The 27,980-nt window shown below is 36.6% G+C and overlaps 1 protein-coding gene across 1 annotated transcript; it reads right to left on the reverse strand.

Annotated features, from left to right (window-relative positions):
• Nucleotides 1-6: 6 nt before the first annotated feature.
• LOC144444621 (uncharacterized) lies at nucleotides 7-27,892 on the reverse strand. Its single transcript, XM_078134109.1, has 25 exons — nucleotides 27,827-27,892; nucleotides 26,678-26,791; nucleotides 22,660-22,824; nucleotides 21,386-21,536; nucleotides 20,778-20,842; nucleotides 20,018-20,281; nucleotides 17,966-18,205; nucleotides 17,010-17,240; nucleotides 16,201-16,416; nucleotides 15,772-15,975; nucleotides 15,180-15,395; nucleotides 14,686-14,940; nucleotides 13,822-14,010; nucleotides 13,349-13,506; nucleotides 12,564-12,789; nucleotides 9,577-9,756; nucleotides 9,277-9,434; nucleotides 8,800-9,022; nucleotides 7,994-8,163; nucleotides 6,896-7,103; nucleotides 5,590-5,805; nucleotides 4,572-4,718; nucleotides 4,064-4,198; nucleotides 3,132-3,311; nucleotides 7-2,474 (listed from the first exon to the last, which is right to left on the reverse strand). Exons 2-25 carry the CDS (start codon nucleotides 26,781-26,783, stop codon nucleotides 2,374-2,376), a joined length of 4,404 nt encoding a protein of 1,467 aa, XP_077990235.1. The 5' UTR covers nucleotides 26,784-26,791; nucleotides 27,827-27,892; the 3' UTR covers nucleotides 7-2,373.
• Between the last annotated feature and the right edge of the window lie 88 nt (nucleotides 27,893-27,980).

The following is a 27,980-nucleotide window of genomic DNA, read 5'->3' on the forward strand; positions in this document are numbered from 1 at the left end:
TGCTGATAATTATATCTATAAGTATGGATTTGAAGTAATATGCAATTACATGTACAATATATCTCTTTTACATTTCACATAGACTATTATCTATAAACTGTGTTATCCGATTAATTATCACTGTACTACTATGGCTAATACAGTGCCATTGAAAATGAACTTTGTAATACACAGAATGTCAGCTACTAGAATTTAAGACCACAAAGGGGTGTGTAGCAAAGTCTGAGGAAAGCTAACTAACCGAACAAGTTCTATCGATTATCACTAAACTACTATGGCTAATACAGTGCCATTGAAAGTGAGCTTTGTAATACAGAGAATGCCAGCTACTGATATTTACTCCAACTATACAGCCACACATTCAGGAATGAGCTGTAATTTCTTAAAATTTCCTTGTCTGAAGAAAGCTAACTGTAACCAAACAAGTTCTATGCTGTCTGCATGTGGCACCCTACTTGTGCTTATGACTAACTTCAATGAGTTTTTATTCTTGTTAATAACACAACCAAGACAGAAGATAATGCATATGATTGATATCTACCACCTAGTCTTTGTTACCCAGACTCACGTCGTTGGGAGCTACACCTGCTCAGCAAGTCTGGACCATTACATTGCCGCCTATTAGAAGGAGCAATATGGTCACTGTTGAGATCTGAGAGTCGCTAATTGGACAAAAATTATTCTGAATTTTTATTTTCTTTAACTCTGTATATATGTACTTTGGGTACTAGTCATTTCATGATTTCACATCACATAAATTTCACTCAATTTCCAAGAAACACAAAATTGAAACTCTCTTTTTACGTCATTTGTTCTTTCAATAATATACTGTTACCTCATGGGTCTTAGCAGATATGAATATGGATTAGATGAACACTGAATATTCATGACTCCTAAGTGCTTATTTTATTGAATTACAATACTCATGAATATACATTTACAAATTTATGTGATTTGAAATGAAATTACTCTCCAGAATCCAAAGTTTATGAAAACACATTTCCTGGAGTTTCATTTTTAACAACATCTAGAAAACTATAGTTCTGAGTTCTTATAGTATTTTATGATTTGATAATTATCTTACTAAATACTACCTACTAGATAAAAGATTATGAATGATGAGTTTCAAGAAAAAGTGTGTTTATCATTATTGGGGTGATTAAACATTGGTCGACCACTTTAAATAAGATTTTCGCAATAATTGTATTTAAACTATGGTTGAAGTAATGACCTTGAAAATAAGTTTATGTTACAATTCTCGCTATCTGCAATTCTATGCATCGCTAAGGAGTCAAATGGAATGCAGTCTCGCGACCGCGCTTGCATTTGTCGACACCTACACTTCTGGTCGCCTATGTCAATACACGTGAATGTTTCTTCCAAACAGTTTAATTTGTAACAAATAAGATAAACGCAAGTTTTAAGCTCATATAATTATGGAGGTGGGAAATTTAAATATGTGTAGTAGTATCTTTCCAGAGCAAAATTACAAGAGATGTCTACAACTGAAAATGGGAAAGAAACTTTCCTGTGTATTACCATAGCCGACCGGAAGTGTAGTTGTCGACATTAGAACGCGTTGTCGCGCGACTTCGTTCCATTTGACTCCACAGTGATGTGTAGAATTGTATTGCAGGTAGCGAGAATTACAGTACATTTCCATCTTGATGCAAGCTCATTTGTGTAAGTTACCGTGACAGCATGGACATTTAAACATTTGAGACACTACACACAATAGATAGGACTCTGTTAATCCAGCCTTTGGTTGACTTCAATGTGGTAGATTACACAAGCGAGTGATAGCGGTTCCTCTGTTGAGCAATTCTAATCACCCTGTGATCAAGATAGTGTAAACGTTGGAGGTCCCAGTACACTGCAAGTTCATGGAACTCTGGCAATAAAAGTCTGGTACACCTCCCTACTGAGACTATAATTAAACCAACGTCCATTCAATACTGGTAGATTATCACTGTTGTATCAACATGTTGCGACAAATAGTTTGACTTTGTGTCTATCTTAGAGAACCAAAGGCTTAATATTAATACCAGAGTGATATTGAGTGAAAGCAAAGTTGAAGCTTTTCATCCATACCTATGGACTTGTTCAAATAATTCCAGTGATGAGTCATGTGACCGACCCAGAATATCAAACTAGTGAACAAGTCCACAGGCATGGACGAAAGCTTAAGTTTTGCTCTCATTTAAATATCAATTGTGTGTGTAGTGTCTCAAAAAGTTGAAATGTCTATGTTACAGTTGATACACATTTCCATGTTAAGTGTACATGTAGACTGTAGTTGTCATATGATCACATCTCTGTCAATCACTACAAATACACCGGATCAGAATTTCCAGCTTCAGAATCAATCAGTAATTACTCAGTACTTGTTCTACAACAGATAGCTACAGCCCATACACCTCTTGTGTTGTTTCCCATGCTGCCTTGACCTCCATTGATAGCTTTGCATGTACCATCTAATGAAAAAAGAGATATGTGTATTAGGGACTGGGTGACCCTATTATTTTTTCTGTTTCTCATTACCCAACCGACCCAAATTTTCAGCTCCAACATCCAAATAAAAAAAATATAATTATCGACCACCCTTAATATTTTGTGGAACAGTGCCCTCTCTGGCAAGAATAAGCAAGTGTCTGGACTGTCCATGTCATCTACAGTCATGGTGGCGGCGACAACACTTTATTCAACTAGGGGGCTAAGAAAATACCAATTGTGTAGAGAAGCTGGGAAAGGGCTTGTTAACCAGGAATCCAATAAAAAGAAGATAGGGAGGAGGAAAAGGAGAGGCAGAGAAACACGTAGATGATTTATTTTATTTTTATACTTTCTTTTTTTTAAACGACCGGCTGACCCATAGTTGCAATGAAAAAGTAATGAGAAACATAAAAAGACATAGGTTCACCCTTAACAATTGGTCTGGTTGGATTGCTAGTGCGAAGTGTCATAGAGGTAACTCCATATCCTGGCACAGACACACACAGATAAACATATGTATACGCACACATACACACTATACTTCTTGGAGTCTTTTGAATTCTATTTTTGACTTTGTATAAGTCCTTAAAATATGAGTATTTGAAACAGAACCAAAGGAAAGATAGATTTATTTTTACCAGTAATGTAAGCTCCATCTGTCATACCCCAGTATGTAAAAACACTGCATCCAGTCATGGTCCAGCCAGACTCACAGCTGACAGTGGCCTCAGCAAAGGATACACCATCACTTCTATCAGAGTAGATCTGCTGACATTGTAAACCAGGAGCACTGCAACACGCTGCTTCAGCCCAAACACCTACAACATCAAAATAGACTGTGTAAAATTGGGGGTACTGCAACACACATTTCAAACCTGGAGCGCTGCAATGTGCTGACACCTACAACATGAAAATACACATAAGATGTATATACTGCAACATGAAAATACAGATAAGATTGGAGCACTGCAACATGAAAATACACATAAGATTGGAGCACTGCAACATGAAAATACACATACGATTGGAGCACTGCAACATGAAAATACACATAAGATTGGAGCACTGCAACATTACAACATTTCAAACCTGGAGCACTGCAACATGCTGACACCTCCAACATGAAAATACAGATAAGATTGGAGCACTGTAACATGAAAATACACATACGATTGGAGCACTGCAACATTAAAATACAGATAAGATTGGAGCACTGCAACATTAAAATACAGATAAGATACAATAACCATACAGAAACCAATAAGAAACTGCACACGCTACACTTTAAGATAGCAAGATTGAATGAAGTTTCTCGTAATATCGAAATGAAATGAAGTAATGTGTCACCATGCCCACATCAAAACACTGATGACTGCGTGTCTGTGTCTATTTGCAGTATATTATTATTAGTTTATTTCATCTCCACAAAATGTTGCAAGAAATTATAATCTGGAATATTTTAGTGTAACACATACTCTGTATTGGTTTCTGCAGGGTTGTATCAAACAGAGCTACTGAATGGTGACTTGAAATGTGCTGTACCATTAGACAAAAGATGTTAGCCACTAACCATGTCCATAAATTCCATTCTGTGCTACACATCCATTCTTCTGAAAGCCTGTCTGTCTGTTAGATTCAATGTCAGAAGAGTGGGACCATGGTCTAGCACCATCCAACCATTGCCAGTATGTATGTGCCATACAGCCTAAAACAAGTAAACCATACAATGTAGTTTCTATCAAATGTAAGAAGTGATCAGTGTAAACAGATGTGTAAGTGCCATCTATGCAATAGGGAACTGGCAAACCTGCAAATGGCAAGTGAAAGTTTATACAATGGGAAATCAAACCTACATTAACCTTCTCAGTTGGGTTTTTCATTCAATTAGATTGAGATCACCTTGTAAAATACACAAATTGGACAAAACACGACTTTTTTGTATATTTGCTATGGGAGTTCACATTGTTGTATTGGTAAGTTCACATTTTCTTCACACACTGCTTCTACATACATTACACATCTTACTTACCAAGTGGTTGTGCATGTTGGTAAGGGTTTCACATTGTTATTTTACTTACCAAGTGGTTGTGTTGGTATGGAGTTTAAATTGTTCTCACACATTGCTTCTGTAACAGCATCATCTTCAACACCTGATTTCCAGACAGAGTCGAAGTAGTAACACTCTAGTTCTGACCATTTACAACACCTGGCTACAGCATAAACACCTGGGAAAGCAGCGACAGATGACAATATGTAGAATCATGTATTTTGTTCTGTGTAAACTTCATACACACAGCATAATTTCATAACAGCATGAGAGACTACACTTAATGTGTCCCACTTTTATTTTTGAGACATTTACCTTTGGCCTTGACTCTTATAATTTCATTACAGCATGAGAGACTACTCAAGTGTCCCACATTCTTTTGAGACATTGACCTTTGGCCTTTCTGTTTCAGTTATCAAGATGCAGCAATTTCCTGTGTTATCAGACATTTTGTAGCATTTATCTTTTGTTACCAATTTCTTTTAAATTGTGTCGTCATTCACTCACATAGAAGCATTTGAGGGGGGGGTGTATCTCCTACAAAGACTTGTTTTTGTGTTAACTTTATACAGAGAGCATAATTTCATAAAAGGATGGAGATTTCATCTGCTAACTGTTAGTCTTGTGCTGTCTAGACTATATAGATGGCATAATTTGATATTTTGGTAGTCACAATGTCACAGAGAATGCTCGGTCGCATAGATCTTACGAGGAAAATAATTTCCTTGTCTGTGTTCATATTATGGGGCAACTCTTGATACAAATAGCCTCTTTGCATGCTACTGCTTCACTACATCTATAAATGCAGTGTTTCTTTACTACAGTACATTGGTATTGATATTGGCTGCAATGTCTGAACATTATAACTGGTTTAAAGTTACTGTATCTGGCACATCTTTTCAAACTGTTTAGTTACAAAAAAGTGACTTACCCGGTACTGTTTTATCCTGATATACATTGAATTGCCTATCACATGTGTTTAGCCGTATGACAGCATGAAATGATGAAAAGGTAGTCTTGATTTCAGATATACAAGGTTTAGTTCTTACCTCGCCCACCGGCGCCATTTTGAGCTACACATTTGGGTTTAGAAGTGTACTGTACAATTCTGTCACCATCACGAGAACCGTGTGAACGTTCATCTAATGTGACACTGTTACATGATGTCATCACTTCATCTTCCTCACATTCTACCTCTATCTGGACATCATCACCAAATTCTGATTTTTCAGACCATCTACTGATGCACTCTGGTTCATTCTCAGCTGTTGAGTTATAGTCATATAAATTGTGGTGAATTCACATACTGCAAGATACTAAGTTTTATGGATAAATAATTCAAAGAAATCTGAGTAATTTAACCCACAATGGGCACAGCCAGGGCTATAGGAATGACCCACATCTGTGCATGTGTGCGTGTGTGCGTACGTGTGTGTGTCAGTCTGTGGCCACACATATCTCCAACATCCATTTCAACCAAACCTGGCACAAATGTTAAACACTAAAATGTGCATATGTACTTCATTTACTTTTGTGACCTTGATTTTTTATGACAAAAGGGTGACACTATTTGTCCTACAGGACTTGTTCTGTGTATACATGAGTAATTGAATTGGCTAATGAACATACTGTTACAACAATAAGTTTTTATAAAGAGTGGGTTAAGGAAGTGTAAAAGGGCTATTGAGTTATTAGAGGTCAATGTCACAGGTATTAAATTTTAAAAGCACTGTAGAAACATACATTATAACATAATTATACAGAAAACATGAAAAGATAAATACAACTGTGGCAAGCCAGCTTTCAGCTTTAAGATAGACGCAAACTATTATTGCATCATGTTATAATCTATTCCAGGACTAACATGAAAATATGCGTAATTCAGCCTCGTTTCTAACTTCCAGTGTTAACACTATCTTGATATATTACAAGGTGATTATATCTGTACAGCAAAGACAATTATCATTTACTCAGATTTACTGTCACCCACTTGTGGTAATTATGTACCAAGTTTGATTAATTTAGATTAGCTTAAATTAGATTTAGATTTGATTCATTTTTTTGGTGTGTAAATTCTTATGTCATTAAATTTACTCATTAATGTGAGAGATTAAGTAGTTTTTAAGGTCTTGCTTTGTTTTTATCTGGACATTTATACTGTTTAACCCTTTCATGGATGTTTATTCTTTTTTGAGTTTTGTAAAGTGCATTGAGGCTGTTGCACTGATAACAATTCATTATCATTACTATTATTATTATTAGATTAGATTAGCTTAGATTAGACTGAACAACAATACTTTCAGTTTGTGTCTATCATAGTTAACTGAAACCTGGCTTTCCACAGTAATAAATTACCCTGTAATGTAGTGACTTGGATTTGGAAACCGTTCAGTTGAATAGAACTATCACTAACAAATGATATCCAAATTGGGGATTCCACAGTAATTGGGCCTGGAACAGTAGTACCACTGAAGTCTTCAATTTCATTTTCATATTTTTGATCACCACTGCCAATGGTTACTTCATCACAACAACCTTCAGTCGAAAATGATAGAAACTCCACCTGGATATAGTAACAATGGAAGTTAGTAAATAGTAACATATATCTTTATGACAACTTTCAAAATGATAGAAACTCCGCCTGGATATAGTAACAATGGAAGTTAGTAAATGATAACATATATCTTTATGACAACTTTCAAAATGACAGAAACTCCACTCTTTGTGATGACCAATCAGACTGTCACTGTGTAACAACCAATCAGGGTGACTCATTTTGATGACCAACCACATTGACACTTTGTAACAACCAATCAGGGTGACTTTTAGTAATGACCAATCAGGGCAACTCTTGTGGATGACCACTCACACTGACTTAAATTGTAATTACAAATCACAGCAACTTTGTGAGAGGAGTCAGTATGACTTTTAGCTTTGTCCTTTGCTGCTTATGGAGAGAAATATCATCCTGAATATCATAATGAGATAGTTTACACTTGTCCTTTCTGCTCTTCATTGACTACCTGTCCAGTACATGTTTGAATACAAAGTACAAGTGATCACCTACAAAGCACTCAATAACACTACTCATAGTAACATCACTAACTTGATTTACAGTAATCCTGCACCTCATTCACTTCACTTCAAAACAACAAAGTCTACTTCACATGCCCTGTTGTAATACAAAGTCATACAAATTGAGCGTGTGTTTTCACAAGCAGTGCCCCTCTCATGTCAACAGTATACCACTTGAACTTCGTTCATCACCCACTGTCGATAAATTCAAGAACGATATCAAGACACATCTGTTCACAAGATGTTTCGAACTTTTACAAGGATCTACTATTGTTCCTGTGCAGCACCTTAGAACATTAAGTTGAATTTGATTTTGGCGCTATTCAAATTATTTTGATTGATTGATTGATTGATTGATTGATTGATTCATTGATTTACCTTTAACTTAGTGTTTGGACTAGATGCAGAAATAACCCAATGACAGTTTGAGTTGGTCCAGTATTCATTTGGATAGTTTGGTGATGTTACCAGGGCAATGTCTCCTTCCCCAAGTACAAATCTTTGTCCATTAGATGCTGAACAAGCTTCTATGGATGTTTGAAGTGCACCTGTCGATGAACAACATGTAAATGTGTTATTATAATTTCTATTGCGATAGTTGACTATTAGTATTATAAACCTCAACCTGGTGTTAGCTTTAGTAGTACACTGCACCAGCTTTAGGTGAGTATTGATTTGTTAGAGATGACACTTCCTTCTAGATTATGTCATATTATGTGTACCAGTATATGATAGCATACACCCGCCCCCCACCCCCAACCCTGCCCCCAAAGTGCAAGTGTGGCATGAAAGAACAGCAGAACTTCTAAAAAAAACATTTTTATACATTGTGGCCACCATTACAGTGATACAAGCTAACTTTGTTACATTGTGGCCATCATTACTGTACAGTGGTGCCAGCTAACTTTGTTACGTTGTGGCCATCATTACAGTGGTGCAAGTTAAGTTTGTTATATTTGTGGCCATCATTACATCAAGTAGACATTTCTTGATACACTATTAGAGAGTGCTATTATTTGGACTATCACAATGGGTTCCGTCCATCTGTAACATGTCAATTCTCAATCAGACATGCAACATCCAACTTCTTTCAAAGCGCAGCAGGCACAAAGGTGATATTTCATATGGGACATATACACATCATTTTCTTTCATGACATATGCATATTCATGACAATTCCATACCTGTATGTTGTACATCTTTGAGTGTTATGCTAAATCCTTTATCTCTTTGATATCCTGTTGCTTCCGTAGACAGATGGATCCAGACAGCAGAGGATGAAATTGTCCTTGTTGGTATATTCATCCAGTTATTTAATGTCATTTGTTGATTTACACCACTCTCATCACCCTCACCTATGTAGACATTGGCACAGCATGATTCTAGTCCAACATCATCTATGCTTATCTAAATGAAAATATATACCCATAAAAAAGAAATTATGCACATTATACCAAAACACATGCAAGCAAGCAACCCTCCCCCTCCAACATTCTCTATCTGTCTCTGTCTCTCTGTCTCTGTCTCTCTGTCTCTCTGTCTCTCTCTCTCTCTCTGTCTCTGTCTCTCTGTCTCTCTGTCTCTCTGTCTCTCTCTCTCTCTCTCTCTCTCTCTCTCTCTCTCTCTCTCTCTCTCTCTCTCTCTCTCTCTCACTTCCTTACCTCAATTTCATGACTATCTTCAGTTTCTATAATCCAATGACAATCTGCATAACTAGGATAATAGTCAGGATAAGCTGGTGATGTCACAGTCACCTCTCCACCATGTGGAATGGTGATTCTCTTGGTTTGACTGCATGCTTCTACTGGAGAGTCAATTACTGTCAAATCAAAGAAAGACATGATTATGTCTTGGTTTGGCTGCAGGCTTCTACTAGAGATTAGGCTACTGTCCTGTCAAATCACAAACCATGATTATATGTCTTGACACAGAGAAGCAAAGCAGAAAAGCAAACATCATACCTTCATACACCTCTCTATAATCAACACAACCATAACATTCACAATGAGCTGAGCTGATACCACACCAGTGTGCAGTAGAGCAGCATGGATAGATTCCATTGGGATTGCATTCAGCAGCTCTGAGTCCATTAGGTGCAGGATAACCACTTCCACATTGGACATCTTCTCGGTATGCCGGCTCTAACGAAAGTAATACAATAAATATTTGACTTTCATAATTATTTATCACAAAATAAAATAAACTGTAAATCCAACTTAATGCTTAAAATGCTGTCATTACGAATCACAAGCTTTCACAATCCATCAATCTTCATCAGTGTCTCCAACATAACTTGCTAATTTGTATCTGAATTTTTACGACAAATATGGCCCCATTTGGCCATTATCGAGGTCACAAAACAAAGTGGTGTCCATACTGTTTCTGACATTTGTGCCAGGTTTGGCAAAGCATAATGTGTGTCCAATTCATGACAATTACATACTTGTATTTTTTACAAATGTACATCTCTGACTGAGTGTTATCTATTTCTGACAATTCCATACCTGTATGTTCTACATCTGTGTCCAAGTTATCTATTCATGACTATTCCATACCTGTATGTTCTACATCTCTGAGTGTCCAAGTTATCTATTCATGACTATTCCATACCTGTATGTTCTACATCTCTGAGTGTTCAAGTTATCTATTTCTGACAATTCCATACCTGTATGTTGTACATCTCTGTGTCCAAGTTATCTTTTCATGACTATTCCATACCTGTATGTTGTACATCTGAGTGTCCAAGTTATCTTTTCATGACTATTCCATACCTGTATGTTGTACATCTCTGAGTGTCCAAGTTATCTATTTCTGACTATTCCATACCTGTATGTTGTACATGTCTGTGTGTCCAAGTTATCTAGTCATGACAATTCCATACCTGTATGTTCTACATCTCTGTGTCCAAGTTATCTTTTCATGACTATTCCATACCTGTATGGTGTACATCTCTGTGTCCAAGTTATCTTTTCATGACTATTCCATACCTGTATGTTGTACATCTGAGTGTCCAAGTTATCTTTTCTGACAATTCCATACCTGTATGTTGTACATCTCTGAGTGTTCAAGTTACCTATTTCTGACTATTCCATACCTGTATGTTGTACATGTCTGTGTGTCCAAGTTATCTGGTCATGACTATTCCATACCTGTATGTTGTACATCTCTGAGTGTTCAAGTTACCTATTTCTGACTATTCCATACCTGTATGTTGTACATGTCTGTGTGTCCAAGTTATCTGGTCATGACAATTCCATACCTGTATGTTCTACATCTCTGTGTCCGTTATCTTTTCATGACTATTCCATACCTGTATGTTGTACATGTCTGTGTGTCCAAGTTATCTATTTCTGACTATTCCATACCTGTATGTTCTACATCTCTGTGTCCAAGTTATCTTTTCATGACTATTCCATACCTGTATGTTGTACATCTCTGAGTGTCCAAGTTATCTATTTCTGACAATTCCATACCTGTATGTTGTACATGTCTGTGTCCAAGTTATCTAGTCATGACTATTCCATACCTGTATGTTGTACATCTCCGAGTGTCCAAGTTATCTAGTCATGACAATTCCATACCTGTATGTTGTACATCTCTGAGTGTCCAAGTTATCTAGTCATGACAATTCCATACCTGTATGTTCTACATCTCTGTGTCCAAGTTATCTATTTCTGACAATTCCATACCTGTATGTTGTACATGTCTGTGTCCAAGTTATCTAGTCATGACTATTCCATACCTGTATGTTGTACATCTCCGAGTGTCCAAGTTATCTAGTCATGACAATTCCATACCTGTATGTTGTACATCTCTGAGTGTCCAAGTTATCTAGTCATGACAATTCCATACCTGTATGTTGTACATCTCTGAGTGTTCAAGTTATCTATTTCTGACAATTCCATACATGTATGTTGTACATCTCTGTGTGTCCAAGTTATCTATTCATGACTATTCCATACCTGTATGTTGTACATGTCTGTGTGTCCAAGTTATCTATTCATGACTATTCCATACATGTATGTTCTACATCTCTGTGTGTCCAAGTTATCTATTTCTGACAATTCCATACCTGTATGTTGTACATGTCTGTGTGTCCAAGTTATCTTTTCATGACTATTCCATACCTGTATGGTGTACATCTCTGTGTCCAAGTTATCTTTTCATGACTATTCCATACCTGTATGTTGTACATCTGAGTGTCCAAGTTATCTTTTCTGACAATTCCATACCTGTATGTTGTACATCTCTGAGTGTTCAAGTTACCTATTTCTGACTATTCCATACCTGTATGTTGTACATGTCTGTGTGTCCAAGTTATCTGGTCATGACTATTCCATACCTGTATGTTGTACATCTCTGAGTGTTCAAGTTACCTATTTCTGACTATTCCATACCTGTATGTTGTACATGTCTGTGTGTCCAAGTTATCTGGTCATGACAATTCCATACCTGTATGTTGTACATCTCTGAGTGTCCAAGTTATCTAGTCATGACAATTCCATACCTGTATGTTGTACATCTCTGAGTGTTCAAGTTATCTATTTCTGACAATTCCATACATGTATGTTGTACATCTCTGTGTGTCCAAGTTATCTATTCATGACTATTCCATACCTGTATGTTGTACATGTCTGTGTGTCCAAGTTATCTATTCATGACTATTCCATACATGTATGTTCTACATCTCTGTGTGTCCAAGTTATCTATTTCTGACAATTCCATACCTGTATGTTGTACATGTCTGTGTGTCCAAGTTATCTATTCATGACTATTCCATACCTGTATGTTGTACATGTCTGTGTGTCCAAGTTATCTTTTCATGACTATTCCATACATGTATGTTGTACATCTCCGAGTGTCCAAGTTATCTATTCATGACAATTCCATACCTGTATGTTGTACATGTCTCTGTGTCCATAGTTATCTATTTCTGACTATTCCATACCTGTATGTTCTACATCTTTGAGTGTTATATTAAATCCTTTATCTCTTTGATACTGTGATGCTTGCGTAGACAGATGGATCCAGGCAGCAGATGATGAAATTATCATTGTTATTGGTACATTCGTCCAGTTATCTAACGTCATTTGTTGATTCGTACCAATCGAATCACCCTCGCCCACATAGACATTGGCACAGCATGATTCTAGTCTGACATCATTAACCGTTACCTAGTAAATGAAAAATTACATGATAGAAAAGACTAAGTGACTGTACAAACTGATTAAATAATCAAAAAATCAAATTTCTTTTTAAAAAAAGCCCATGTATGTTTTTTGTGCAAAACTTAAGCTACTCATTAATATCAACAATGAATTGAATGTTCAAGGTCACAAATATAACTTTCAGGGATCTATGTATGGGACACATAGTTATGGTGACTTACATTTAGTCAAATAATACACCACACTCATTTAAATTAAACGTATGTTGATCCAGTAGTTTGAAATACTGGAAGTGTATGTGTACACCAAACAAACTCGGCATCTTCTCATGTCTGAAGATTTCCCAAATATTCAGAGTTTTCTTTTCTCAGACTGCTACATTAATTGCAATAAAAAACATTCTAAAACTATAGCAACAATCCATTGTGAAAGAACTTCCACAAGACAGATATTTTAATATATTTTTCATGTGATTCAAAAGCAAAACCTTTGGATTGGCATTGAATGCTAAGTTGTCTACTGTATCCTGCCTTAATAGTTAAAATTAAAACCAGCCACTGCTTACCTGAACATTATGACTATCTTCAGTTTCTATAATCCAACGACAATCTGCATAACTAGGATAATAGTCAGGATAAGCTGGTGATGTCACAGTCACCTCTCCACCATGTGGAATGGTGATTCTCTTCGTTTGACTGCAGGCTTCTACTGGAGAGTCAGTTACTGTCAAATCACAGAAATGATAATTAGACATTAGTACTTATTGAGCAAATTGCTATTCACCTTGAACATGAAGGTCAAGGTCAAAATCAGCATCTGAGTGACTGGCAGGTCTACCTCTAGCAATGTGTATGTGATCACTTTTCATGTGCATATTTGTTTGACCTTGAACATTTGAAGTCAAAATTCAAGGTCAAAAAATGAAGTTTACATCTCTAAGAATAATCACTCAGGTTATCAATGGGGAATATCATCATTTATCTAATATGCTAGTGTATACCATTTTAATAAGTCCACACAAAACAGATATCTTATTACCTTCATACACCTCTCTATAATCAACACAACCATAACATTCACAATGAGCTGAGCTGATACCACACCAGTTTGCAGTAGAGCAGCAGGGATAGATTCCATTGGGGTTGCATTCAGCAGCTGTGAGTCCATTGGGTGCAGGATTACCACTTCCACATTGGACATCTTCTCTGTATGCTGGTAGATCAACTTCTAAGATATCAACATAAACCAGGACTTAAAATTAAATGTAGTAGTCTCAACACCTGTTATATCAAGACATTGTCTACCAAATTTATATGGTGGTAGTCTGTTGGACTAATGTAAATCAATAGAAAAGTGTAGCTGTCTGAAACTGTTCACTTGCATCAACTAGCTGACAACCAAGTGTAGAAGTTTAATTCGAACCCTGGACAAAATGTCACTGCGACATACCGGGCCCACAACATATTGTGAACCTGTGACTCCAACCTCATAAGGTTTCCAGTTTAGAATCAATGTGGCAGTAACATATGATAACTAAACATGACTGCATCTCTAAGACATATTAACTAAAACAACTGTATCTCTAAGACATGATAACTAATTTAACTATCTCTAAGACATGATAACTAAAACAACTGTATCTCTAACACATGATAACTAAAACTACTGTATCTATAACACATGATAACTAATTTAACTATCTCTAAGACATGATAACTAAAACAACTGTATCTATAACACATGATAACTAAAACAACTATCTCTAAGACATGATAACTAAAACAACTATCTCTAAGACATGATATCTAAAAACAACTGTATCTCTAACACTTGATAACTAAAACTATTATATCTTCTAACACATGATGACTAACACAACTAAAGTTGTAATACAACCCTAACCTTCTCCAGACCCATCATCAGTTTCAAAAATATCAGTATCAGCTTGATAGACCTCAACTTCACAAAGAGTAAGATATTGGGTCCATCCCTCTAACTGTACACTGACATAGCGACCAGTAGCACCCCGACATTTAAAAGTGATCGGCCGTCCAGATGAGGCACGGTTGTTTTTCACCGTCCTTCCACACTGTGTGTTAACATGGAACATCTCGGACTCTGATCCTACACGAACAACAGCTCCCCGCAAACGTTCAGCTGTAATAAATGAAGTTATAATATGTACATGTTACGTGAGGTAATTCATGAAATTAACATACAGTCCCGGTTTTAGGCCAAAATTAGAATAGTATGTAAGACAACATGGAATTTTGTTTTCTTCTTGAATATACAATCAACCCATATGTGATCAACACTAAACTGCTTGATGTTATGAAATGAAACACGTGCATGTTAAACCTGTACTAGCTATAACAGGGGTCCCTAAACATACTCACAACAACAGTCCTTTCTATTGGTGACCACAACTCTATCAATCGGATAAGTATCTCCTAGGTCAACCCTCCACCAGGGATCACTGTCTTCCTGGGTATGGGTACATGATTCATCTATCCATGAAGTAGACTTAAATCCATCCACAGCTCTACTTGCATATCCTACTTCAAATAGACTACTTTGAGATGTCACCTTTTCCAATGCCAAGTTTACTTCACCTGCAAAACATAGACACTTAATAGGTAAATAAATCTAACCAAGTCTTCGTAGACAGAGAACATTGAATTATCTACTTTTTGTTCAAAGAAATACTTATTATATAATATTGCAGACACGAAATGTACTAAATCATTATGCTTCAAAGGAAATACTGTAACTTAGTTGATATAAAATGGATTTTTAGTCTTTAGTTTGTTGTGCAATGTGCTGAGACGTAAGTGTAGCAGGTATCTTTAAAATAATAAAAGTGAAACCACATAATCAAACCACAGACTTTATTGTGGTACCATTGACAAAGATGTAAATTTACTGCCTGCCATTAGTTTACATCACTGGAGAAATATGTTCTGACTTGAGAGAATAATTATCCCATACCTGTAGGTGGTTCTGGAGTAGGGACACTAGTATAGACTTCTCTATAGTCAATGCAGCCACTACACTCACAGTGGTCTCTTGATATACCACACCATCCATACGGAGAACAACAGGCTCTGTCTGAATTGGGATTACATTCTCCATCTTTCATTGATATGGTTGGATAGGAAGGCCCACAACGACCATCTGGTCTCCATAACTCAGCTATATAGGTTGTAACAAAAATAATCATACATTAATTTACTGGTATCATGTATGATGAAATACAATGCGCACATGCACACACACACATGCACACAGACATATACAGAGACAGCCATACATACATACATACATACATACACACACACACACACAGACAGACAGACAGACAGACAGACACACACACACACACACACACACACACACACACAAGGAATTCATCCATACCTCTATGTCCATGAACTTCAACTTCACATAAAGTCAAATACTGTTCAAACCCTTCCAACTGGACACTGACATAACGACCAACAGTGCCACTTTCACAGGTGAAGGTCAGTGTTCTTGAACTTGCATCACTGGAAGTGACCGTTGAACCACACTGTTCATTCATTCTAATGTTATGATTTGAGCCTACACGTACAACAGCACCCTCCAGACGCTCAGCTGAAATAGTTCAAAGTCAGAGGTAAGTTTATTCATTCTAATGTTATGATTTGAGTCAACGCGCACGGCACCCTCCATGCTCCGCCAAACTAGTTCAAACCTGGAGGAAATTTTCTTCATTAACATTCTACTTTATTGAGCCAATTTATACAAAAGCCCACTTCAGATGCTCAGCTAAAATAGATTTTATGAATGATTTCATTAATATAAAAATCAATTCATTAATAGATTTCATAAAACAGATTTTATTAATATGAAAATAAATTCCATTAATATATTTCAGAAAATTGACTTCACTACAAACTTAAAGTTCGTGGAAAGTGAATATTTCAAGCTCGTAGTTTGATAAAAAAAAAAAAAAAAAAACTTATATATGCAAAAATTACAGCCATGCCTCAAGTTACAGAGTTAATTGTAAAATGATTTGACCTTACATCCTGAAAACAAAATTGATAGTTCCTTATTAGACGGATTGGAAATTATTGTACATTTCAGTTTCTCTTAGATTTCAAAATTCAAGAACATGATGCTGCACAAAAAAAGCTGTTTTTGCAAATCTCATAAGAGTCAAAAGTGGTTGATCTTGTACTTACAACAACAATCTTGTCGGTTTGTGATGACAACTTCCTGTACAAAGTAGGTATACTGTAAATCCACCTTCCACCATGCATTGTTTTCAATTTCAGTATGGGTACAAGATTCATCAGCATAGAAAGTACTTTTGAATCCATCAACAGCATGGGAAGCCACTCCAAGGTTATGATGTAGACTACTTTGGCTTGTCATTTTGTTTAAGGCAATATCATTGTTTGTAAGCATTGGACCTGGAAGAGAGGACATACATACTTAGTATTTATTTCTCAACACTATATGACCTTTTATGGAAGACCTTTAGTTTTAGGGACACTCAAAATGAATTTTGACTTCTGCATATAGCTGGTGCTGTTCATGTTATGTATATTTAAGCTATCAGCCATTCTTTTCATGGAGAAATTATGTAGCAAGTGCAAACACTCCAAGACTGCGTTCCACTGGACAGGATACCATAGGTATATGTCAGATCACAATCAGTACTCTGCCAACATTCCAGGAATGGAAATTACAGCGAAATTGGTGGGTTTCAAAGGAGAATAAATGCAATGAAATGTTACAGAATTCATAAAATTAATGGATTTAACTTTGGATTTCTACAGAACTTTTAATGTTATAAATACATAATCCCACAAAATTAATGGTAGTTTTACATCATATGCTCCTCGGTTGATTCCGCAGACTACTAATACTTGCCTCTGGCTCATATTTGCATTACTCCACGGAATCATACTCGGAGTATTATTACATAAAACTAACATTGATTTTGTTGGATTATATAAAAATCTCTAGAAGGCAGTCACCTGATGTATATAACTATAGACAAACTTCTCCTTGATCAGATTAGGCTTATTTATAAGTTTATTCAGATATGCCCCCCCCCCCAAAAAAAAAATAAAAAATAAAAAAAAATAAAAAAAAAATAAAAAAATATTATTTCAATGGTAAATAACCCAACCTTCTCCACAAACATCGCAGTATTCCCATCGGATGTCTGGATCAGTTGTATAACACCAGGGACGATTAGCACCACTTGGATTTCTACAGTAGTTGTGATCCACAAGGAAATCATCACCACGGTAACTGTGTTCATGTGGATACTGTACGTCCCATCTCTGACATGTCTTCCCATTTCTAGTCTGACTCACATGGCCTTGGTAGTCTCTTGCATCAGACGTTTCAAAACATTCAATATTATCTAGAAACAATGAAAGAATTAAGTTATAGTCACTTGTAAAATACAGGCTTGATCAAGTTATCTGTTTGAATGATATGGTTGACAAAATGTAATCATAAATTCTGTGGACTTGTGACTTACCTTGTAAATACATACTAGTACATTACTAGACTGAAAGATAACATTGTCTACATATACTGATGGAGTCTTTGTTCAGTGTGTAAAATCTACCCGAGTTCCGCAGTTATTTTACTAAAGTTCCCAACCAAACTTATGGCACATTTCCCCATTTCTGCATACACTGGGTTCCCATCCCTATTGAAAACACTGACTTATTTCATCTATCAATATGTACCACCTGCTTACAGGAGGGATAACAGCACAGCCACAAATCTTTCTAGTATCAAACTTAAACATCTATACACCAACTTTTGCGCACACGCAAAACACACACAGGTTTTGCTATCTTCAAATTTGAAAATTCTAATTGTGAAAAATGTTGTCATTTGAAATTAAGCATTTTCGTATTATGGTTTTTGTATGCGATTGATAGATGACAGTATACTAGTCTAGCTCTTCTAACTATACGTTGGCAAATACCTCAGTTGGAAATGCATGTCTCCAGTGAGGATAATCCAAAGTAATAAAATGTCAAAATAAATTTATTGATACTATAAAATCTTGGATGCAAGTGACCAGACAGTCCTGGTGGGAGCTAGTGACCAGAGAGTACTGGTGGGAGCAAGTGACCACAGAGTACCAGTGGGAGCAAGTGACCACAGAGTACCAGTGGGAGCAAGTGAACCAGAGAGTACCTGTGGGAGCAAGTGGACCAGAGAGTACCTGTGGGAGCAAGTGACCAGAGAGTACTGGTGGGAGCAAGTGACCAGAGAGTCTCAGTGGGAGCTAATGTGTCAACAGGTCAGAATACGTTGAACTGTGTGGGCATAGGTAGATATGCATAATTAGGACAAAAAATGTGATTAATGTTGAAGTTAATGAGATCATTTTTTTCTAATTATGTCATGATTACCAATTATAACAGGGTGGAATATTATCAATGAGAATCAATTTCCTCAACTGTTAATTTAATTTAGATAATTTTGCAAATTATGGAAACTGTTCTCTGAAGTGAAAGCCACAAGATAAATACAGCTTGTTCCCCTATATTTTCTTCATGTTACCAAGGAAACACAAGTAACATAATACTATCATGGGTCACAGATTGGAAATGACAAAACGAATATATCAAAAGTACTTTCCACGCAGCTCAATGAAGAAAATGATTGAAGAATATGATATTCAGGGTTCAAAATTTACAATAGTCCCATGTCCACAGACTACTTATTCTTGTCATGGGGTTACAATAATTTGCAGCTGGTAGCCCACTCAGGCTACCACTGATTATGTGATGATTTAATAGCTGGTAGATTTACAGATATGAAAGTATTTTTTATAACATATATATTACAGTTCCTCTATTTTCAGTTCAGAACTATAGGACTATTGGTCACCATCCTTGGGCTACCACATTCTGAAATTGTAGCCCATTAGGACTACCAAAAGAAAAAGGTTAATTTCAAGCCCTATAGAAAAAATAACATTGTAATGGTGATTTTGACTCATTTCAAGCACCACAGGATTCTGTGGAAACAATACTGCAAACAAAGAATCTGATGATGAGAGACTTTGAAATAAGAGAAGTGCATTAGATGGACAGAATTATGTGCCATCAAAACTTTTGACATCCAACAATACTCCAGCTCTAGAGTTGAACAACTCCAGAGTTGAACAACTGAACACTTTGTGTAAACACAAAAGAATCAAGCTTACCTGAATCACAGGGCCAATGAGAATATCCCACATCACAATACTCCCATCGTGTTTCAGGATCAGTGGTATAACACCAAGCGTCGTCACCACTACCATCTGGATTACGACAGTAGTTGTTATCTTGCAGCAATGGGTATGGTTTATAGTTTACATGTCTGTGAGGCTCTTGAGATGACCATTCCTGACATTCCAAACCAGATGCAGTTGTGGAAACTGTACCAAGGTAATCTTTTCCATTTGCTGTGGTGTAACATGATGATGAACCTAAAAGGAAACACCATTGTACAGTTTTCCTAGAGCATAGTAAATCTCAAAGGAGCATTTATACTTAGCCAGTCCAGGTATCCAAGTTCTCACTTTATTGGTGAAGTCATAAGGATTACACATGTTATTAAATTTGTTCTGGACCGGCCTTTACTCTAAATATGTTTTTCCGTTCACACCAAAATTTCAATCTGAATATGAACTGGACCTTACAATATATAAATGTTGGCGTTGCATTCTATCTCATACAGCAATGACACATGAAAGTATAATTCCTTCTGAAACTTTACACTATTACCTTAGTTTAGTGACATCTGTTCTCAAAACTAACTGATAAATATTTGTACATAAAAAGTACAGCATGAAAAAAGATTGTCAGGTGATAGCTACTTTGTTTAAAAAAAAATTCAAAATGCTTATTCTTACTTGTTGTTTTGTTATATTCCATGTAAATATTTCATAAGGTGACACAAAGGTCATCACCATAGCAACTTACCTGATTGACATATGAAATAGATGTGACTTTGGCAGCGGTTGTCATTCCATTTGAAATCATGCTCCCTAACATCACAAAAATACAATGAAAAACAATTGTTATATTTTAAGTATGAAGTTGCCTTTATTCTGGTTAGTTGGGCTATTCAGGAGCCTTCAATAATGACAGGGGGAATGGGGGGGGGGCATTTTTACAAATCAGTCCTCGGGGAGGGCCATACTTTAGAAGTTGGAAATCCTTAGAGGAGGGTCACATTTTACATTGACTCATTTTTTTTATCAAACTTTGCATTATATTTGTGAAAAAGGAACCGACCGATTTCCCGGGGAACCCTTTCTCTTGGCTGGATTCACCATGTCCAATTACAAAATGTAGCTAGGATATGTGCTGCAGGGTTTGTGGGGTTCCGACTCGTCGGAACCCCTCCGGATATATACGCCGATCCGCAGCATAATCCAGGAGCTACATGTCCAATGTAACCCCCCCTTCCCCGCCTGGCCCCACTACAGACAATGCTATACTAGTATCTGCTCACGTGATTTTGCTTGTCACATAAAACTTCTCATCAAGTTTTGATACCGACTACTATAACAAATACGATAATTTACCACCACAGGTGTACACAGTCTTCGTTATCATAGCTCGAGCCACCATCATTCGGCTCGAGAGGCGCCCATGCAGTAAACGTCAATTCTTTTCCCGCCGAATCCTTCCAAACGCCCTCAACTTCGGAGTCTGTTGCATCGATCCAGAAACTTCCTGTAATTACAAATTTGTCATGGTAAAAATTACATTGTACATATACTTTAACGAATATCGTTGTCAATATTTCTACAGCGCACACAGTCGACCATTTATACACATTGAGTGCTTATTAATGTGCGAAACTGTAAACTTCAACTAAAGAAACAGAAAAATAGGACCAAAACGCTATTGTTCTCGCGTGTAAGCTGTTAGAATTTCCAGTTACTTGGTTTCCTGTGAAGTTGGCGATAAAAAAACACCACATAATTTTTTTTATTCCTACGATAAACCATAGACCCTACACCTTGGTGTAGGGTCTATGGATAAACTGGCACATTATGACAACACTTTCATCTGCATGTCTGAATGAACAATCAATGCCCATTGACCATGCCCATAGCAACAGTCAATGCCCATAGCAACAGTCAATGCCTATAGACCATGCCCATAGCAACATAAAAATGATGGTTTATATTCCAAAGACAAGAACACCAATGAGTATAAGCCTTTGGATATTCCAAAATTTGTCACAAAGTCACTCAGCAACTAATATATATTACCCATATCAACAATAAAATGTTCACATGTATGCCTAGAAACAAGAACGCACCCACAGCAACAACACTAATGAAATGGTGATGTACGGCAGAGATAACATCAGGAATGGTTGGCAAGTGGATAAACTTTTAAAGAATTGACATATAATCACCCAGCAACTAAGATCTGCCCACATCAACAGTAAAAACCATGGTTCATTTTACATAAACGACAGGGCAGGGTTAGCTTGCAGATAAACAGTTTGTTAATTTAAAAGCACACATATACATAAAATGTACAGTTATGCTACAATAGCATTGACACTAGTTGGCAGTGAGTAGACCATCAGTGTTCCTATAGTGGTCTGAGGTACATGTAGACCGAAAAAAATACATGTAGGTAGTACCAGTACATGCGCTGGTTTGAGAGAACGCACTTTGACAGCAGTAAAAAGTACATATAATTGTAAAGAGGCCGTTGTGTACAACTATGTGTCAATGGAAAACTACTGCACTGTATACTTTGGCGTTGCCTAATTACGTAACTGAATAAGTTCACTTATATTGATCCTTCAAGATAGGATAGCGAAGAGTAGTCTTACCTGTAATGGCCATTGGCGATGCGTTCCCAAGGAAGCTGGCCAATGCATCCTGTGTTTGTTGATCTTTGACACTCGCTAAAACAGAACCTTCTGCTTTGCAAATATCATAGGCTTCAGGCCACGTGACCTCGTCCAGGAATATCTCATAATTGATTCCTTCATATTCTGTATGAGTAACGAAACGATTCGTATAATACGTGAATTGGCCATATTGATGAGAAATATGTATTCGTTGGGTAATCAATTAAACAACGTTAATGTAACTTGTGACTACAATGAAATAAAAACAGCGTGAAACATAATTGCGACAATAAAAATTAATACTGTGTGAAAGTGTGCATGTACAGTTTGTCGTTATACATACAACAAGTGATTCGTAAATATGCTAAGTAAACACAAGTAATCACGGAGTACACCTGTTGCCTCCCCGATTTACATACTTAGTATTGAAATGTCGCCACGCGTACATCTGAGGCATGATTGAGGACACATTACGCTATTTCAGCTATTCTATAAACTGTTCTTTTGGGGACGAGCGAGAATTTTAAAAAAAAATCATAAATGGCAAATTCGGATAGTGTAGTAGTGTTTATAGTCCACGACTGTACATAGGCTGTACATTAGTTGTGTAACAACTACTTCCACACCCTTTTCCCGAATAACACGTTTATGTATATACATAAGGATATTTAGTTCTGTTCTGTATCACATTTTTTTTTGTACGTGGGAATAAATTATTATTATTATTATTATTATTATTATTAGGCTATCAATTGTAAATCGTGTATTAACAATTATTTTACTGATATGAGCAATGCTTTTGAGATATCCATGTCGCCACTTGATACAATCTTTGACAAAATAGATAACTTGCTCGGTGTAGGAGATATGGTACATAGCATTGTATTCGCATAGCGTCTGTGATTGGTCAATTCATTCTATAATATCTCGGCATTCGAAGTTGAATGCTATAGTATAGCTATGATGAAAGTTATGTAATGTAGTCTTGTACATTCTTTGCAGGCAAGACACCTGGTAAACGTTTAACAAGTTGACTTTTTTTCTATCATAGACGGTTGTCAGTATTAAACTTGAGACAATACAAGGTGTGTTTGTGCTTATCTCCTTACCAAAGGTTATTCCTTCCAATACTGTAGTACTGCTGTCAGAAGGAGACTGTATTGTAGTAACGGCAGACTCAATAATCGAACACAACAGTAATGTGATAAAGACAAGTCGTTCAACCATCATGCAAACCTAGTAGTCTAAGAGTAGTTTTTGAAAATAGAGAATGTGGAGAGAGAGAGAGAGAGAGAGAGAGAGAGAAAGAGAGAAAGAGAGAAAGAGAGAGAGAGAGAGAGAGAGAGGGAGGGAGGGAGTGAGAGGGAAGAAGGGGGAGGGGGGACGGACGGAAGGACATACAGACAGACAGACAGACAGACAGAGACAGAGACACAAGGAGATACAGTGAAATGCAAAATGCTCGCAAAAGCAACCTCATTATGTACAAATGTTACCTGATAGAAAATACGCATTCAAGTATAAAGTTTTTATCCAAAATATAGTGCCCTGTTAAAGAAAGAATCGTCAATAATAAATTATGTTCATAAATTTAACAACGGTTAACACAACAAAGTGCAAGGTTCAAGGTATACTATAGTTGATATCAATGCACAGCATCGCATGTCGATCGACGTATCATCAGATAGGTTTGTCGGCGAACTATCCATTTTTGCGTTCTATTCCATGTATAAACTGACAGAGCAAAAGAAAACATCTCCATAATCCTTGACTGAAAGTCTGCATTTTTGAATCGATATATGTTTACAAAGAAAATTGTTCTTTCTCACCTCCCAGTGGCACGACGCGATGTCGCAGTTATCTTGTCCCTTTGTCGTGTAAATCAAAGTACAACTCGTATTAAAGTGGGATCGGAAGTGAGTAACACTGACCTGATATTACTGTCTATAAATCATATCAGTTTATCTCTCGAAAAAGAGGCTTATAGTCTTTGACCGTTTTTTTTTTAATTTCAAAGATTCATTTTTACCAGGATGGACTTTTCCAGAGAAGTAACTTGACGAATAAAAAAGTTACCTGGACAGCTGATGATTTAGGTTGCCAAGCAAAACATTCAGTACACGTTAATATGAAGAAACTAGCGATTTTCTTAACCAGTATAACCGTAACGGACCTTTTTTTGTTTGCATCCAGCACAGTGGACGTGTATGCAGCACACCATACACTTGTTTATTTACAAGATAAATATTATGTAACACTTGCTGTATTACAAGATAGACATTATACATGGATTGTTTGGTTCCGGTTACCCGACCCCACCTATAGTTTTTTTCACTACCAACCCTAAACATTTTTTTTTTACATATTCGAGAAAAAAAAATCATGAAAAGACCGAAGTCTCGCCAGAAATAGTGAATGCGGAGGCTGACATCAACTTAAAAAGACAATATAAAACTGTTCTTCCAATCTGTGTAATGGCTGTACATCTGATGGGAAGAAACCAATGACACAGAGACAGTATGGAAAACACATAACTACCTGAGCTAGACACTGGCACATGAAAAAAAATATAAATAAAATAAAAAATCTACCTACACCACCTATTCTAAAATTGAGCGTTATCGGAACCACACAATTTTTATTAGGCCTTACTGGGATAGGTAAATTGACCCGGGAGGTGGGGGTGGGGGTGGGTGTGGGGTGGGGTGGTAGTAGGTACATAGTAGGTAGATACGTACAAGTAAATGATCAGATATTTCTATTACTATTACTATGTGATTTGTATTTGCTAAACCAACTTTATCACTTTTCTTATTTTAGTCACGGTCAAGTTCAGATTTGCTGCCAAAACATTGTTGGGGGGGGGGCTTTGTTATTGCTATGTAGTGGGAACAACTAGGATCTCAATATCAAAGTATCAGTCGTGAGAGCAGGCATGTGACGTCACTATTGATTGAGTTGAACCACACACAATAGAAGGATGAATGCACTGAATGGAGGAACGATCGAACTAAGAAGTATGAGATAGGGATAGTAGATCTATAGGGAAGATCGATATTTAGACAATTGGGAGTAACGAGAAACAATGGACTTTAGAAATTGGAGGGAAGTTTGAATCCTATGCTATATCACCGGTTGCTAATTCAGCACCTTCTGCCATAGACAGTGTCTATATGCTTCTTGCGTCTTACTACCAGTTGTCCTTTTTGTGTGTGTTTATCAGCAGAAGTAGAATTTTAGTGGAAATGTCTTGAACGTGACTTTGGTTATTATCTATATATACAGATAGGTTAAGCGTTGCAAGGGAAGGTGATCTAGTGGTCAATTGTTAAAAGACAAGAAAAAAAACACGAAATCTTGAGAAGCAACGCGAACAGACTGAATGACGACTGACTTATTTTGTTTAGTTTAATAATACTATTCGAAAATTTTAAAAAAAAATGTCCCCTTCGAAAAAAAATGTCTGAACTAATAGATTTCACGTTCTCTGTTTTATCCATATTCGCAATCCAAAGCTGGTATTTCTAACGTGACACTACGAAATAACATCTCGAAATGGTCTTGGACGGGTCCGTGAGAGAGACTGTGGTTTACAACGATGCTTGTATCGCAGTCATATCACAATCGACAACAAATGCATAACTAAAGCCAATAATCGATGGATAACAAAGCAGCAATCCACCCTTCTACTTTAAGAAAGTTAATAGGTCATTGAAGTAAGGAAGGGAAGGATGAATGGAACAACAAGATGCAGATGGAATGATGAGAGAAACGAAAGGATAGAATAGAATTGTGCATGTATGTATGTATGTATGTATGTATGTATGTATGTATGTATGTATGTATTTATGTATGTATGTATGTATGTATGTATGTATGTATGTATGTATGTATGTATGTATGTGTGTCTGTGTCTGTGCGTGTGTGTGTGTGCGCGCGCGCGCATAATAATATCACTGTAAACCATAGACATGTATGAAATTTAAACCGTACTTACCAAATTTTATGTAGGTTTCACTCTCATAAGGCATGACACTGCCTAGTCTTGCAGGAGAAGGAACGATGCTTAGCATCAACGCTATGACAAAGATCTTACTATCCATATCTGAGCCTGTTTTGTGTGTATGAAATATCATTTATTTAATATAGACACATTTTATATGAATTAAAATAAATGATATTGACAACGTGGAATTTGATGCGGATAAATGACTGGTACAGAGATATTTGGAGTACAATCACCACATATTTACTACTCTTAATGAATACTTCTTTGTTAACGTGTTACCGACATTATTAATTTGCTTTGGCCAGAACTACAGAGTCTAGAACTATTGTTCGTGGTATTCCCTTACAGCCAACCCTGTCAAACTCGGTTGACTGGGGAACACACAACGTCACTGACAACGTGGCCGTAGGTTTGGTCATTATTGATGATAGATAGGGCCTAGGCACGTGTATACTGTTTACGAAGAAAACAATTTACAAATTACGAAATACGCAAGTACCAGTCCTCCTTTTTAATTCACACTTTTATACAGCCAATTTACAAATGACGGGGGAAAAAGAAGTTTCATCTTCACGATTTTCCAAAAAAAAATATCATTTGAATTTGATTTTTTGATAATTTATTTTGACATGCAATAGAAAACGGTAGTTTTTAACGGATTGCATAGACAGCAACTCGACAACAACAAATTACGATGACCAACTACGGTATAATTGCAATCTTTGAATTGAACTTTATGAAAAATAGGAAGAAGTGGTTATGGAGGATGAAACTACCCTCCTTGTCCGCCGTCAGTTACCCCGTATCGATTATGCTAATATCTTTACGCGTCAATATCATCTATCAATGGTTGTTATTCAATATTACGTCAGCGACTTTACTTCTGATCCGATATTTCTTGGTCAAGACAAGACGCACAAGACTGCAATCAGCGTTTTGTTCACGACTATTTGTTTTAGGTTTAAAAGGAAAAAAACACACGAAGGGACACTTATAACATAACGATATATCTCAAAAATAAAGATGACAAAGTAAGGGGAAAAACGTAGACTCATAGCTTGGAGGATAATAGTAACGTTGAAGAACATTGAGAACGACCAAGAAACTCAAAAGGAGAAAATTCGAAATTAATATCACCTTTTGTTCCACGGCTAGCACATACAGCTCTCACCACTCGGTCTGGTATACATCCGTACCCGTGGTATATCAGGTCTTATCTCACACTCTTTATATATACTTTTCCTGTTTACGTCGAAATCAGCGGAAATTACCAGATATTAAGTAGAACAAA

The sequence above is a fragment of the Glandiceps talaboti genome, chromosome 13 (genome assembly GCF_964340395.1).
Source record: "Glandiceps talaboti chromosome 13, keGlaTala1.1, whole genome shotgun sequence".
NCBI classification, from domain to species: domain Eukaryota; kingdom Metazoa; phylum Hemichordata; class Enteropneusta; family Spengelidae; genus Glandiceps; species Glandiceps talaboti.